This window comes from Pseudophryne corroboree, chromosome 10 (genome assembly GCF_028390025.1).
Source record: "Pseudophryne corroboree isolate aPseCor3 chromosome 10, aPseCor3.hap2, whole genome shotgun sequence".
NCBI lineage: Eukaryota > Metazoa > Chordata > Amphibia > Anura > Myobatrachidae > Pseudophryne > Pseudophryne corroboree.
The window spans coordinates 301,837,544-301,854,699 of record NC_086453.1 but is presented as its reverse complement, the minus strand read 5'-3'; the positions used below and the strand labels follow the sequence as shown (position 1 = coordinate 301,854,699).

The window sequence follows — 17,156 nt, the reverse complement described above, 5'->3', positions numbered from 1 at the left end:
TGGTGCTCCAGGCCTGTGATCACCGCTCTCAAAGCTTCCATCTTGAATTTGAAAACCTTCAGGTAAGGATTCAAAGACTTCAGATTCAAAATGGGTCTCACAGACCTGTCTGGTTTTGGCACTACGAACAGACTGGAGTAGTAACCTTGTCCTTGCTGTAGCAGTGGTACTGGAACAATAACCTGGGACTGTAACAACTTGTCAAATGCCAGTAGTAGCGTAACACACATATTTTCCAAAGCTGGTAAGCTTGATTTGAAAAATCGTTGGGGAGGAGCACCTGTCGATCTCCAGCTTGTAACCTGAGAGATAAGGTCCCTTACCAAGGCATCTTGGCAGGAACCGTCCCAAATGTGGCTGTAGTGATGTAACCGAGCTCCCACCTCGAGATTTCCTCAGGGTGGGGGGGCACAGTCATGCCGAAGTCTTTGTGGAAGCTGAACTGGTGCTCTGCTCTTGAGAACCGGCAATGGCTGGTTTCTTAAGCTTACCTCTGGAGCCTCTAGCTGCGTTGGAGGCACCCTTGGCTCTTGGAGGACCGAAAGGACTGAGTAGACGGTCCCGGGTAGCCACGCCTAGCAGGCGGAGCCCCTGAAGGGAGAAACGTGGATTTTCCAGCAGTAGCTTTGGAGATCCATGCGTCCAACTCACCTCCGAAGAGCCATTCCCCTGTAAAGGGAAGAGATTCCACATTACGTTTGGAGTCAGTGTTTGCAATCCACTGACACAACCACATGGCTCTGCGTGCAGACACAGCCATAGCAATGGTCCTAGCATTAATATTGCCAATCTCTTTAAGGGAGTCACAGAGGACTCTTGCCGTGTCCTGAATGTGTTTTAGGAAAGTTACAGTGGTAACTAAGGTCATATCACCCGAAAGACCTTCCTGAATTTGAGTAGCCCACGTATGAATTGAGCTACACCTGCAGCAGTGTAGATTGATTTCAGAGTGGTCTCAATTTTCCTATCCCCCGGGTCCTTTACCGTAAAGGAGCCCGGAGCTGGGAGCACCACCTTCTTAGAGATGCAAGAGACTGAGATGTCTACCGCTGGAGCTTCTTCCCAGAATTTCCTGCCTTCAGGGGCAAAGGAGAAGGTATGCAAAAACCTTTTGGACACCTGATATTTTTTATCTGGATTTTTCCAGGCTAATTTAAATAAGTCATCCAATTCCTTGGAATCAGGAAATGTGACTGTCAGTTTGTCTTGTGGGAGGAAAAACGACTGCTGATTAGTAGCGTCCTCCAGGGGGAGCTGTAACACATCCCGTATAGCCAATATGAGGGGTTCAATACCCTGTGTAAGGGTGGAATCAGCACTAATGGGATCCACATCATCCCCATCATCCTGTACATCATCATCAGTATCTGATAGGATAGCAGGTAAAGCACGTTTTTGTGCACCTGTAGTAGACACGGGGAAATGGGGGAACATTAGCCTTGGCAGCTAGGTTAGCTACTGCTTGTTGCAGTTCTTGTGTTTTATTGGCATTGGCAGTGAGCTGAGATTACATATCAGACATCATAGTTTTTATAGCCCCGGCCAGGAAGGCTCTTGACTCTCCCCCACATTGTTATCAGCTTTTTGTGATGACTGACTACACTGCTGACATGATATGGAGCCAGATAAAATAGGGGAGAATCTGGCATTACATACACTGCATAACTTCTGTTTCACCATTATGAAATACAGATACAATACACTTACAACACAGACTGATTACAATACAAGCCTGCCCTAATGCATGTGAGAGGAGACACTGAAGAGAGGACCCCAGCGCACCCAAGGCTGTACAGCCCCAGTGAGGCTGTCAGCGTTTTATGTATTTATATGTATAACAGTGATACTGTGTGTAAACTGTGCACCAATAGCGGCTCTCCCCCTCTGCACCCGGCACCAGTGATCCTGCGAGCGTGTGGAGGAGCTGTATGAGGCTGCTGCTGCTTATGCATAGGAAGGCGCCAAAATGCAGCTGAGTCCGCTCTGATGTAGCTCCGCTCCCCGTAATGGCACCGGAGCTACTAATAAGGTTTATACCAGCTATGCCTCCCACACCATTTGTAGCCTCACATAAATGTTTGGTAAAATAGCGCCAGCCAGTCTCACGCAGAGGCTCCAGTGGGTCCGCCCCAGGAGGGACCCGTGCGCCTCACCTGCGCCTCTGCCGCACAATGAACCGGGGGACCTCCCTAGCGGGGACCCCGGTTTGTACCCACCACCGACGATCACCTTTGTTAGGGGTGTGCGGCATGCTGCAGCTGCCACAGCTAAGGCGAGGTGCCCTACTGAACAAACAGCGGGAAGGCGGCTCTGCACCTCACGAGGCCGGCGCCCCCCCCCCCCCCCCCCCATTCCTAACTCCCACGGCGCAGGTGTGCTGTTGCCCAAACAGCATACCAAAAGTAATAAAAGTTTAAAAGAAATAGAAGAAAAAACTCTGGAGCTTGCAGAGTGTGCATCCTCTCCTGAGGGCACTTTTATCTAAACTGAGCCGTGGGAGGGGGCATAGAGGGGAGGAGCCAGCACACCCAGTTGAAGAAATTTAAAGTGGATCTGTCTATACCCCATCGTACCAATCTGTCCCCAATATCCCTTATGGATGCTAGAGAAAAAAGAAAGCAATTCGGTAGCACTGAACCATCGATGGCGGTTCTCCCCCATTTATGGTAAAAGCCCTTTGACATCGGTCACAGACAAATCATCGATGGCTGATGGCTATCCCTGCGGCTATCACACTGTGACAGGAGCTGAGGCGTGCCCAGCATTCCCGGAGGAATTGCTTCTTATACTTTGGTTGCACCGCCGGCTCCTCTTCAGTGATAGGAGCTGAGCGCTGCATGTAATGTCACAGTGCAGCACCCGGCTTCTGTCACTGAGGAGGAGACGCCATTTTGATGTCACCCTCGGAGGGTGACACGTGAGTGTTCCAAATCACTGCTATAAAAGTATTTCTTATAAACCTGATATTTTTCTTTTGGAACATGATAGAACGGCAGTACGGGGCAGTACGGATGGTGTAATGGTTAGCATTACTGCCTCACAGCACTGTGGTCATGGGTTCGATTCCCACCATGGCTCTACCTGTGCAGAGTTTGTATATTCTCCTCGTACTTGCGTGGGTTTCCTCCGGGTACTCCGGTTTCTTCCCACAATCCAAAAATATATTGGTAGATTAATTGGATCCCAACACAAATTAGCCCTAGTATGAATATATGCTCGTGTACATGTGGTAGGGAATATAGAGTGTATGCTTCACTGGGGCAGGGACCGATGTGAATGGCCAAATATTCTCTGTAAAGCGCTGCGGAATATGTGTGCGCTTTATAAATAACTGGTAATAAATAAATAAATAATAATAAATGATAGAAATATAATATGACATTTATCAAACAGATCACACTTTTCCTAATATCTGCATATGAATCATGGAAATAAATATCAGGTACATTATTTGGGATGATGCATTATTTTGACAGGTTCTTGATAGGGCTGGCATTTTAGCTTGACATATCTGATGACGCTACCTACTGTACCAACCTACCATCTAGAAGGCGTCATAAATTTATTCTATATTTACTTTCTCCTTGTTGTGCATTCTTTAAGTTCCAGTACAACACAGACCGCGTGTTCACGTAATAGAGTCACCATTATACATTTTTGTCCATTTTCCTTAAAAAATCAGAACCCAAAATACTATTCAGTTACAGAAACATCACCAAGTCATTATATAGGACTAGAAAGCGCCTATTCCTCCTGAATATTAGAACATTTGAGGATACCCCTGATACTTACACTCAGTTGGATCCTTAAAGGATGGATGTAACAGTGCTCGAGGTGATCCATGATAAAGGTTTAACCTGAAAAACAGACAGGAAGATAATATGTATCAGCCAGGGCTGGCAGACGCACTACAGATGCAATAGGAACACTGCAGCTCCCACCTCTTACATTAGCAGAGAAGAAGTGGGGCTACATCTTCTGATGGCCAGGCTATGAGTGTGATAAAGGACTATGACATCATAACCCAGTGCCACACTCCATGCCCATCACTGACATACAAGAGCAGCAGCTGCCCCTCCATGTCTCGGTGTGGGGTTACCATGAGCATTGAAAGCAGTGACATTACAGTATTCCCTGTTTTAGGCACACTCTAAGCACTGGCGTTTCTATAAAGGGTGCAGTGTGTGCGGTGCACATGGGGCCCCTGGGTCCAGAGGGGGCCCCCACCGCACCCATTTTCTCAATACTCACCCCTCCGGAGTCTTGCGGCGACATCCACGGCGGTGTTAAAACTCCGTGAAAATGGCCCAGCAGCCATTTTCACGGAGTTCTGCGCATGTGCAGTAAAGAAATCTCAGGGAAAATGGCCGCTGCACCATTTTCCCGGAGATCTGCGCATGCGCAGTAGAGTCTGAGCGCTCTAGTGCTCAGGCTCTCCCCGCTGCCGGCAGAGAGAGGAGGGGGCCCGAACGGAGGAGGCTGCACCCCGGCCACCTCCTCTCTTAAAACGCCCCTGACTCCCTGCCAGTGGATCCCAAACTGGGTGCCTTGGAGCACTTGCAGGGGTGCCCTGGGTTGCTGGTCCAGGACCAAGTCAAATTATTTACGGTTAATGCAATGGGCAAAACCAGTGCCTGCAATCATAAAATATGTAGTCACACAGAAGAGCATCCTCTCCCTCACCACATAACTCAACCTAAACCCCAGTACACACAGGGAGATGTGTGCTGAGTGATCTAGCACAGACCGCTCAGTACACATCTCTCCACCGCTCAGCACAGCGCGATGTGAAATGGGAGGTCTAACTAGATTTGGCATGCATGCCAAATCTAGAGTCAGCGATAGCAACGCACGGGGACGCGCATCACTATCGCCGGGGGGGCGGGGGGCATAGACACGGAGAGATCTAGTCAGACTGCATAGAATTTAAGCACGGATCTCTCCGTGTGTACCCCCCTTGGGGATGGCATACTTTATCAACACAATTTACTTAATGTATTTTGTCTCTGAACTTCTCAATAATAAACTTTTGGCCTAGGAGTGTTGTGAAAAAAAAATCTGATACGCTAGGTACCGTGATTCGAAAAAGTTTGGGAACGGGTTGGGTATGGGTGACCGGCGGTAACCATACTGATGCCGGGATCCCGGTGTTTAGACTGCAGGGGGAAGTGGGGGGTCGAGTGGAACGAAGCCGCGCTCGCCACAGGTTCTATTCCCACTCTATGGGTGTTGTGGACACCCATGAGTGGGGGGAATAGTCCCTGTCAGTCGACATGCTGAATGTCGGGCTTTTCACCGGGCGGGAATCCGGCGTCGGTATATTGCCCGGCGGTCTCCCAACTGTCGGTCACATAACCGCATCCCTTGGGAACCGCTACTCTAAGACCTATCACCCTAGGCAACTGTCTAGGTTTCATCAGTGATCTAACCAGTCCAGGTATTAACCTCATGTTACTAATATGGTTTAAAATACACAAATAGGATAATAACCAAAAAGAGAAATCATGAATTTTTGCAATCGCTTCAACGAGTAGTACATACTTAAATTAACCCTTATATATTTCATTTTGCCACTTTTTATAGATATGTTTGTAAATATGTTGGTAAAAGTTCTATTGTCTATATCAGTGTTTTTCAAACACTGTGCCGTGGCACACTAGTGTGCCCTGAGCAGTCTCCAGGTGTGCCGCCATAGAAGCAGAGCAAGGCCCGTCAGTGTTTTGCTGCTACTGAGGCCCTGGAATGATCAATACTGGTGGGTTTAGTGGTTGCAGAGCCAGTTCTAATTTTGGGCCCGGGCAGTGTTGGACTCTTCTGGCTTTCTCAGATGTGGCTCAGGCGTTACCTATGGAGAAGCTGTGACATGACACCCTAGGACACTCAACTGCACCATGCATCACCATTATATTTGAGTGTGCCTTGGCAATATTTATATCTTGTTCAGTGTGCCTCGAGTTGTAAAAGGTTGAAAATCTCTGTTCTATATGATGGTTCTATAGTTGTGATCTGATAATCTCCATATGCAGCTCATGGTGAACAGATTGCTCCACATATAGGGACTGCTGATCACTACAGTCAAAGGGTTGGGTACGTTTTGCTGATATTCATCATGTCGACACTGTTGAGATGTCAACATAATTAAAATATGTCAATATCATTAAAATGTGGGCAAAACTGTGTATCCCGGCGGCCTCACTGACCTGGTAGTGGCTCTGGCAATGCCTTCTGGTTCCAACACTCAGAAGATCCAGTGGTAGTGAGTACACTACACATAACCCTAATCCTCCCCTTGCCGCGTAACACTAATCATACCCCTAGTACCCAACTCTATCCCTAATGTTTGCATTCTGCAAAATGTCAACATTTCACATGTCAACATAATGCAGATGTTGGCATGCTTCATGTCGGCGTTTCAACAATGTTGACATAATAGCATTATGTTGTCGACATTTTGAATGTCGACACAGACACTGCATCCCTAATCAACTGTGCAGCCATGTACATATACTATACGTATCCAGAAAAATGCAACAGAATCACAATGGATTAAAGACAACAACAAACAAACTCAATAACAGCTCAATAACAAAGCTGAATTTGTTTTTTGTAAATTGATTTCATATTCAGCCAAACCCAAAAACACGGATTTTTTATGTATTAAAAACAAAATCCTTTGGGGTCTAAGCTTTGGAGAGAGAGATAAAGTGGAGAGAGATAAAATATGAACCAACCAACTCCTAAGGGCAGCCGTCAACTATCTACCATTGCAAATCAGATGCTGGTTCATCAGCCAATCAGAGCTTACAGACTGGTTTGGCTGTCGGACCGCAAGCTTTGATTGGCTCACGAACTGGTGCCTGATTTGAGATACCCGCTGCTCTCTCCACCCCTCGGACACAGCAGCGGAGCCCTGCAGCGGTAGCAGCAGAGCTCGGCGGCAGTGAGCAGCACTACTGGGGTCATATGTGTATCTGGCACTGCAATCTGGCACTCTACTGGGGTCATTATGTGTATCTGGCACTCTACTGGGGTCATTATGTATATCTGGCACTCTACTGGGGTCATTATGGGTATCTGGCACTCTAATGGGGGCATTATGTGTATCTGGCACTCTAATGGGGAGATTATGTGTATCTGCCACTATACTGGAACGTTTTGTGTATCTGACACTATACTGGGGACATTATGTGTATCTGGTACTCTACTGAGGGGCATTATGTGTATCTGGCACTATACTGGAACGTTTTGTGTATCTGACACTATACTGGGGACATTATGTGTAAGGAGCCCTACTATGGGCATTATGTCTAAGGCTGCTGATTGTGTGTATAGATGGGTGAGTGAAAATATATATATACTGTATATATATATTTATAGTTTGATATCATAATAGAAATTTGCGAGACCACGACCACTTTCCCAAGAGCGAAGGTGCGCACATTAAAGGGGGGGGGGGGGTTCAAAATTTGTCACTCAGGGTGCAAGAGTAGGCCTGGAGCTGGCCCTGATAGCATGGCAGTTAGTAGCTGATTGGCTGGTACTTTATCTCTCCCTACTTTATCTCTCTCCGAGGCTTAGTAAATAGACCCCTACATTGATAGCTATGAAAATGAGTAGAGAAAGGACTGACTAATATTTCTGTTTTACAAGGGTAGTCATTTTATAAGGTAAAAAATGAAAATAATTTGGGATAGAGGATAATAACGTGATATCAGATCCCTAATGGCCAAGTCAAATTGTGATCAAGTGACACATGATTAACGTGCTATGAGTAGCAGCATGACCTCACAGAAGGAGATTACTGTTCATGCTCTACTAACTTAATATCTCTCTAACCAAATGTTCTATTAGATATCACTTTCATTATTCACATCAGCAGAATGTAAGACACAGAAATACATTCAGAGAACAGTGTTTCAGATAATAACAGTTTTCTCAACTAGACAACTATATTGCAACATCTATTAAGCGTTTTTTTGCAGAATCCGTACCTTTGGAGGCAACAAGTCCAAACATGTAATCATATATATACTATGTTATTTTACATCAATCTAAATGTAATAGCAGTGTCCAAGCGACACCAAAATAAAGGCGAAAATATTTTCAAACAGTATTTCCTTTCTTTTCTTCTCAGTAACTACGGCTGAGGAACATGAGCCATCTGGACACTTTACGAGGACAGTTTTTAATTTGTGAATTCAAAAACACACAGCAGCCATTAGGTTCCTTAGAAAACACTCCCCATTACTGTGCTCTGATGGGAGGTTACTTCAAAGCATTGCTACAGGAGCATTTATGACTTGTATGAAATGTTATGTAATAGCTATAATGCACAGGAAAGCAATATTATTGTGTTAGGGGTATGCTCAAACACAGGAGAGGTTCCTTAGTGCTGTTCCACTAAGATCTCAGATGTATTCTACAAAAGGCATGTCCGTTCATGGCATCAAGCATGGAGCTCAATAAGGGAAAACAGTTCAGAGCAGAGGTTCTCAAACGGGGTCCTCAAGGCAACCCAGCGGTCAAGGTTTTAGGTATATCCTTGGCTCAGCACAGATGGTTGGGGTGCCTTGAGGACCGCGTTTCAGAACCTGTGGTCCAGAGAATTCTAACACTTCCGATGTTTCCGTTGGGAGTCACCTTTTGTTCTGACTGGTTTTATCCTCCTCTGCTTGGATGTTATAAAAGTTCATTAGCCCAAAACCACAGGACAACTCTTGTTGCATCCCATCTCGTTTTTTGGTAATGGCGACCACCTCTACCACAGCCACGACACCAGGATCACTCAGGGACGTGTGGAAGTAGATAGTCTGCAGAGAAATGAAAAGATGAGAAATGTTACTGATATTTGTTTTTCATATGCGTTTATAAATTGTTAACTCATAAGCTCCAACCCTGTGTGACCTGAGGTTATAGAGGAGCTGGGGGGATTATGTGCTTACGCCAACAGTCTTAGTTTATGTTGTTCTCTTTATTCTTTTTTTTATATCCTGGTCTAAATCACAATAACAGCGATTTCAAAGCTTATTTACACAAAGCAAATATAATACATAAATACAACATAAACCTATAAATATCAGAAAATGCCTCTCAAGTAGGGATATTAAATAACTTGTCTCCATAAAATAATTTTACACTAAACACAATGGAAACAATGCGAAGATATAGAATATAAAGAAGAATTAGTCTGAGCTGGCACCTAAATGAAAATGTGACTGTGTGGGTGATTTACACGATCTATCAGTCTTTCTGTCATTTGGAAAATACATGAGCACGTATTACAAATATTTCTTGACATTCAAAATACAGCTGCCCCGGAGCAGCATTTATTCCTGATCATTTAAAAATCATCTTCCCATACTCCATATTCAGCTGGTCACGTGACGGTGGCTTGGAGCACTGGCCATTTACTATATATGGGGAATATTACAGGACAAAAAGACTGTCTTCTCCTTTATCCTCACAGACTGCAGCCAAATGCTCACCGGGCTGCAATGCCACAGGCAATGGGTTCGAATCCCGGGCATGTCAGCATCTTGAAATGTAATAAAGGGCAGTGTGACTGAATAACAAAAAAATCTCAAGTTGAGTTCATTAATGTTGTAAAGGTATTAGCGCCAGAAGGGGTCAGGGTAGGAGACAGCGGATATCAGGAGATGCTGGGCTTCAAATAGCAGGGAAGCTGCAAGTGAAAGTAATTAAAACAGATACTTGTCAAGTGCTGCCAACAGCGCCCCCTACCCTGCAGCGCTATGTGTGGTGCCCTCTCCGCACACACCTAGTTACGTCCCTGCGTGGGGTTCGATGGCCCCAGGCATTTTAGTACCATACTGCAGCACGGCCCTTCTGCTTCATCCCACTGTGTACCTTGCCTAGAACTCCTGGTACCTGCAGAACACTTACCGATACAACTGTTGTATGGAAATATGACTAGAGACTGTACAGAACGGTCTATGACAAAGGATGTCTGACTGGTTGTAGCACTGGAAGGGGTCTCTTTCTCCTTAGCATGGTGCCACCACTCTACATGCTCCAGAATCAGATGCCGGGAAACACGAAGCAGAGTTGGGCCTACAGGAGTTTGGTTAGTGGAAACTATGCACACCCTCAAAATACTGTACGCCAACATCCGTACGTAGAATTGGTCACTTGCATCAGACACTTGCATCACCTTACTCTTGGGAGAATCAGAATACAGGAGGTAAGAGCTATAGCATTATGGGCAAATACAGCCCAAGTGCGTGTTAGCAGAGGCAACATAACAGCATTCTAGGCCCTGAGAAAATCAATGTACTGGGGCCCTTATGATCGGACACCCATTGCCTATCGCCCCATTAATAAAATCAACCACAGATGGGACACTCCCTGACCCCTACCTTAATAGAATCCTACTCTGGAGAAGACAATCTAAGACGGCAATGCGTGTTAGTGTAATTGTGTCTAAGGCAGACAGCGGCACGTGCCTGCGAACTGATGACAATACAATACAAATACATTGATTGTGTCTGTACTATATGATTTTGGGGTACATGTACTAAGCAGTGATAAAAATGAAGAAGTGAGCCAGTGGAGAAGTTGCCCATGGTAAGCAATCAGCATTGACGTAACATTTAAAATGTGCATACTATAAACATATACAGAGCAGCTGATTGGTTGCCATGGGCAACTTCTCCACTGGCTCACTTCTGCACTTTTATCACTGCTTAGTACATGTACCCCTATGAATTGATTTTCACTACTTTTTTATGTACATAAGAAGGAAAAAGACACCTGCTGCATTACAGAGGGATTTTTTATTTATGCAACCTATTAGCAGAACATTGTGGGTTTTTTTTCACTATAAAAACCTTATGTAAAAAAACATTTCTTGTGCTTATAACCTGGTTGGGTGACCGTGTCGGCATTCATAAAGTTCAGATGCAAAGCTGGAACATTTGACACCAATGCGAAGATGGACACACTAGGAACCCTAGCTACAGATTATGGAGTGCTAGTGATGTCCTGGTTCCTAGTGAATTCATACAGTAGGCTGCATTCTCATAAAGATCTGTTCTTTGTGTTCTTATAAAGGTGTTATGCCATACATCATATATAACAAAGATAAAGCTCCCCAGGCAGCCTCACTCACCATCACCATAGAGACGCAATTCAAGGAGCAGCACAATATATGCAATGAAATATTCAAGGTAAGTACCTTTACAGGAATAGTTTATGCACTTAGGAAGATAATACAAGTTGGCGCAGAGGAACATTCTTATGAATAGTCTAAATTAGGATGAAAACACATTCTTAACAAAAACACATCATTTATGTATTACTAAGCAAATGACTCCTCAGTAGTAGAATCTCATTTCCAGCCTCCAAGTCACCATATTTCCCAACTTTATAACAATGTTAACAGTACTAGTTTTTCAATTGAAAATTAATCATAGATGTTACATTTTAATCATCGGGCGGCCATATCTTCAAAAGGATCTTAATACATTAGAGACTGTACAAAGAAGGGTAACTAAAATGGTGCATGGCCTACATCACCAAACATACCCAGAAAGACTAAGAAATCTCAATATGTATAGTTTGGAGCAGAGACGGGAAAGGGGGGGACAGGATAGAAACTTTCAAATATATAAAGGGTTTTAACAAAGTCCAGGAGGGAAACATTCTCCAAATGAAGAGAAGCAATAGGACACGAGGACATGCACTGAGACTGGAGGGGGGGAGGTTCAGGAGAAATATGAGGAAAAATTACTTCACAGAAAGGGTAGTGGACAAGTGGATTAGCCTCCCATCAGAGGTGGTAGAGGCTAAAGGCCCGTACACACTGGTCGATATATCGTCCGTTCTCTTGAACGGCCGATATATCGCGGGGACCGTCGGCCAGTGTGTACGGCCGATACGTCTGTGAACTCCGTCGTTCACAGACGTATCGCGTCGGCCGCGCAGCACAGCCGACGGCCAATATATCTAACGATATATTGGCGCATCGCTGTGTGTGTACGGGGCGGTCGTCTGACCGCCCGTACACATGCTGCGGCAGCCGGCGGTGATTGACAGCTGAACTGGGCAGGCGGGCGGGCGCCCGCCCAGTTCATGACGTCAGTCCCCCGACGGATCGGGCAGTGTGTATGCACAGCACACTGCCCGATCCGTACATAGATATATCTGCAGATCAATTGATCTGCAGATATATCTATTAGTGTGTACCCACCTTAAGCCAGTAGATCAATTTAAACATGCACGGGGTAGACATAAGGATATCCTTACAAAGAAATAAGGATCAAATAAGTTTTGAGATAAAAATATGGTTAAAAAAAAAGGGCAGACTAGATGGGCCAAGTGGTACTTATCTGCCATCAAATTCTATGTTTCGGCGGCCGTGCAGGATGCGTACAGACGAGATTGGCGAAGGGCGTGCAGATGTGTGACAAGGTAGAGGACTCTGCGTCTTAGAGCTTATAGTTTACAGGTAATGGCCAATGCTGAGACATTAGGAGCTAGTTTCATGCAAAAATAAGTAAATGAGGCAGATTATTCCAATGTTGAGAGCACAGCAAAGCCATGCCATACCAAAGGGCAACACAGATAAACAGAACTGTCAGAAAGAGAATACAATGTACTTAGCAAGCTTTGCTGGAGGGAAAAGTTATTTCAACTGATACCTTTTAGTAACAAGCTGTAGAGATGTAATCTATGGAAGCTAAAGGAAACTTAGGACTCTGGAAGGCATATTAACCCAATGACTCTCCAAAATATGCTAATTATCCTGTAAATAACCAGGGTAGTACTTTTGTAATAGGAAGATACAGCTGAAACTTATGGGCCCTACACACTTGTCGACCCGCCGCCGAGCTGTCTGACGGCCGAGACGGCCAGCGGGCGACCCGGCGACCGGGGGGAATAAAGTTTCTTCACTCCCCCCGTCACCTGGCTCCATAGCAGTGCATGCTAATATGGACGAGATTGTCCATATTGGCCTGCATGCATAAGCGACCCGGAACCAACGATGAACGAGCGCGGGGCCGCGCATCGTTGGTGCCTACACACTGAACGATATGAACGAGTTCTCGTTCATTAATGAACGAGAACGTTCATATTGTTCAGTGTTATCTGCCAGTGTGTAGGGCCCATTAAGCTGGACCACCTGTATAAAATGTGAGTGATGGGCAACAGAAGGCCCCCTAAGACTTCGCCATTGGCCCCCAGCTCCTTCCTGCTTAATTGTCAGATTTGTTATAAAATGTAACACTTGCTTCCAGCGCTTTCTGATATGTTCTTAGAGATAGGTGTCTCTTTGTTTAGTTTAATGTTTTGTGTCATTTATTATTCAGATATAAAGGCGTATGTATCATGTACAGTATGCTAATTAAAGGCATTGGCATAAACATCTTAACAAACTGCACAATAATGAAGTGGCCAAACAACTGCTGTCGCTACTGTATGCCGCTACAGAACCCTTTCCTGGTGTACATCCGTGCATCTGAAGACGCTAGAACACCATCAAAATTTGGACCAGCCCTTTTGCATCGGAGTATGGCCTTCCATGTGAGCCGTTGGGTGTCTTTGTACACAACCCTTTCAGCGGCTCCATTCCATTCCAATAAGACACCTCATCTCTATGAGTCTGTCTCCCCACCATTACCTCCCAGTTAATGCCCAGGAACACCCTTCACATTTCTGCTATTGTGCATCTAACTTTGTACTGCGACTCTGTACGAACAAAATCGTGAGGCATGTACGGTGTGACTCAGAAGCATACACATATACGAAGAACATAGTTCCACTACTTCTGACATCGCCACTGCGTCGAATCAGGCTCTGTATGAGACCCTTTATCCAGTGTCGCAATGGTGCAAGAAGGGCCACACCGGGAAAGTGCAGTAGTAGGGGTCCATGACTAAGGAGGTGTAGCCAAGCACCGGTGAGGGTATGGACACCCACCACAGACACTTGGCTAAACAATAACATTTTCCTTGGGAGATATTTACCTTAGGGCAGAGGATCCCAAACTGTGTGCCGTGGCTCCCTGGGGTGCCTCGGGACACTTGCAGGGGTGCCCTGGGTTGGTGGTCCAGGACCAATTCAAATTATTCATGGTCAATATAATAGGCAAAACCAGTGCTGGTGGCTGCCAGTCATAAAATATGTGGCCAAACAGAAGCAACTATTGTCCCTCACCACACAACTGACCCTAAGGATGACATATTATAAACGCGATCTACTTAATGTAATATTTCTTTCTAAATTTCTCAATAAGACATTTTTGGCCTAGGGGTGCTGTGAAAAAAAATCTGATATTCTAGGGCGCTGTGATTCAAAAAAGTTTGGAAACCATTGCCTTAGGGGTAAATTTACGATCATTTGTGTTTGTCAGATTTTAAATTTGGCTAGTTATGTACGTACTCGGGAGTGCAATCTATGGAGTGAAGTACCCCAGGGATCTGTACTTGGACCAGTTTTTTTAATATCTTTGTTGGTGACATTGCAAATGGTATTGAAGGGAAAGTATGCCTTTTTGCAGATGATACAAAGATAAGCATTAGGGTAGACACACCGGGAGGGGTAAAACAAATGATTGATGACCTAGGTAGGCTTAAGAAATGGTCAAGAACGTGGCAACTACTATTTAATGCTAAAAAATGCAAAATCATGCACTTGGGTCTCAAAAACCCAAAGTCTAAATATAGTATCAAGGGTACTATAATGGAAACTACTGAGGTGGGAAGGGATTTAGGAGTCACTATTTCAAGTGACTTAAAGGCAGGAAAGCAATGCAACAAAGCAATGAGAAAGCCAAGTCAGATGCTTGGCTGCATAGGGAGAGGAATCAGTAGCAGGAAAAAATAAGTAATAATGCCTGTATAGGCATTAACTATTAATGTATAACATGTAATGTAACTGTATAGGTCGTCATTGGTACGGCCCCATCTGGAATACTGTGTCTAGTTCTGGAGACGATATCTTCAGAAGGATATAATAAGATTTTACTCACCGGTAAATCTATTTCTCGTAGTCCGTAGTGGATGCTGGGTACTCCGTAAGGACCATGGGGAATAGACGGGCTCCGCAGGAGACTGGGCACTTCTTTAAAGAAATGATTAGGTACTAAACCTGGTGTGCACTGGCTCCTCCCTCTATGCCCCTCCTCCAGACATCAGTTAGGGAAACTGTGCCAGGAAGAGCTGACATTACAAGGAAAGGATTTGGAATCCAGGGTAAGACTCATACCAGCCACACCAATCACACCGTACAACTCGTGATAACTATACCCAGTTAACAGTATGAACAACAACTGAGCCTCATTAAACTGATGGCTCAGAACAAAAAACCCTATAGTTAAGCAATAACTATATACAAGTATTGGGACGGGCTCCCAGCATCCACTACGAACTACGAGAAATAGATTTACCGGTGAGTAAAATCTTATTTTCTCTGACGTCCTAGTGGATGCTGGGTACTCCGTAAGGACCATAGGGATTATACCAAAGCTCCCAAACGGGCGGGAGAGTGCGGATGACTCTGCAGCACCGAATGAGCAAACTCAAGGTCCTCCTCAGCCAGGGTATCAAACTTGTAGAATTTTGCAAACGTGTTTGATCCCGACCAGGTAGCAGCTCGGCAAAGTTGTAAAGCCGAGACCCCTCGGGCAGCCGCCCAAGAAGAGCCCACCTGCCTCGTGGAATGGGCTTTGACTGATTTAGGATGCGGCAGTCCAGCCGCAGAATGTGCAAGTTGAATCGTGCAACAGATCCAGCGAGCAATAGTCTGCTTTGAAGCAGGAGCACCCAGCTTGTTGGGTGCATGCAGGATAAACAGCGAGTCAGTTTTTCTGACTCTAGCCGTCCTGGAAACATAGATTTTCAGGGCCCGGACTACATCCAGCAACTTGGAGGCCTCCAAGTCCCGAGTAGCCGCAGGCACCACAATAGGTTGGTTCAAATGAAACGCTGATACCACCTTAGGGAGAAATTGGGGACGAGTCCTCAATTCTGCCCTGTCCATATGGAAGATCAGATAGGGGCTCTTACAGGACAAAGCCGCCAATTCTGACACACGCCTAGCCGAAGCCAAGGCCAAAAGCATGACCACTTTCCACGTGAGATATTTCAACTCCACGGTCTGAAGTGGCTCAAACCAATGTGATTTTAGGAAATCCAACACAACGTTGAGATCCCAAGGTGCCACTGGAGGCACAAAAGGGGGCTGAATATGCAGCACTCCCTTAACAAACGTCTGAACTTCAGGCAGTGAAGCCAGTTCTTTTTGAAATAAAATAGACAGGGCCGAAATCTGGACTTTAATGGATGCCAATTTTAGGCCCATAGTCACTCCTGACTGTAGGAAGTGCAGAAATCGACCCAGCTGAAATTCTTCTGTTGGGGCCTTCATAGCCTCACACCAAGCAACATATTTTCGCCATATGCGGTGATAATGTTTAGCTGTCACATCCTTCCTAGCTTTTATCAGCGTAGGAATGACTTCAACCGGAATGCCCTTTTCCATCAGGATCCGGCGTTCAACTGCCATGCCGTCAAACGCAGCCGCGGTAAGTCTTGGAACAGACAGGGCCCCTGCTGTAGCAGGTCCTGTTGGAGCGGCAGAGGCCAAGGGTCCTCTGAGATAATTTCTTGTAGTTCCGGGTACCAAGTCCTTCTTGGCCAATCCGGCAATCCGGAACGATGAGTATAGTTCTTACTCCTCTCTTTCTAATTATCCTCAGTACCTTTGGTATGAGAGGAAGAGGAGGGAACACATAAACCGACTGGTACACCCACGGTGTCACTAGAGCGTCCACAGCTATCGCCTGAGGGTCCCTTGACCTGGCGCAATATCTTTTTAGCTTTTTGTTGAGGCGGGACGCCATCATGTCCACCTGTGGCCTTTCCCAACGATTTACAATCAGCTGGAAGACTTCTGGATGAAGTCCCCACTCTCCCGGGTGGAGGTCGTGCCTGCTGAGGAAGTCTGCTTCCCAGTTGTCCACTCCCGGAATGAACACTGCTGACAGTGCTATCACGTGATTTTCCGCCCATCGGAGAATCCTTGTGGCTTCTGCCATCGCCATCCTGCTTCTTGTGCCGCCCTGTCGGTTTACATGGGCGACCGCCGTGATGTTGTCTGACTGAATCAGCACCGGCTGGTTTTGAAGCAGGGGTTTT

At 45.6% G+C, this 17,156-nt stretch overlaps 1 protein-coding gene across 2 annotated transcripts in view; it reads right to left on the bottom strand.

Annotated features, from left to right (window-relative positions):
- Positions 1 to 17,156, bottom strand: part of NPHP4 (nephrocystin 4) — a 720,559-nt gene that overhangs the window by 456,767 nt on the left and 246,636 nt on the right. For both annotated transcript variants that reach the window (XM_063943436.1, XM_063943435.1), the window contains exons 4-5: positions 8,641 to 8,810; positions 3,793 to 3,857 (exon numbers count right to left, since the gene is read on the bottom strand). In XM_063943436.1, the coding sequence (XP_063799506.1) occupies positions 3,793 to 3,857; positions 8,641 to 8,810 (235 nt within the window). The remainder of the gene's footprint in view (positions 1 to 3,792; positions 3,858 to 8,640; positions 8,811 to 17,156) is intronic.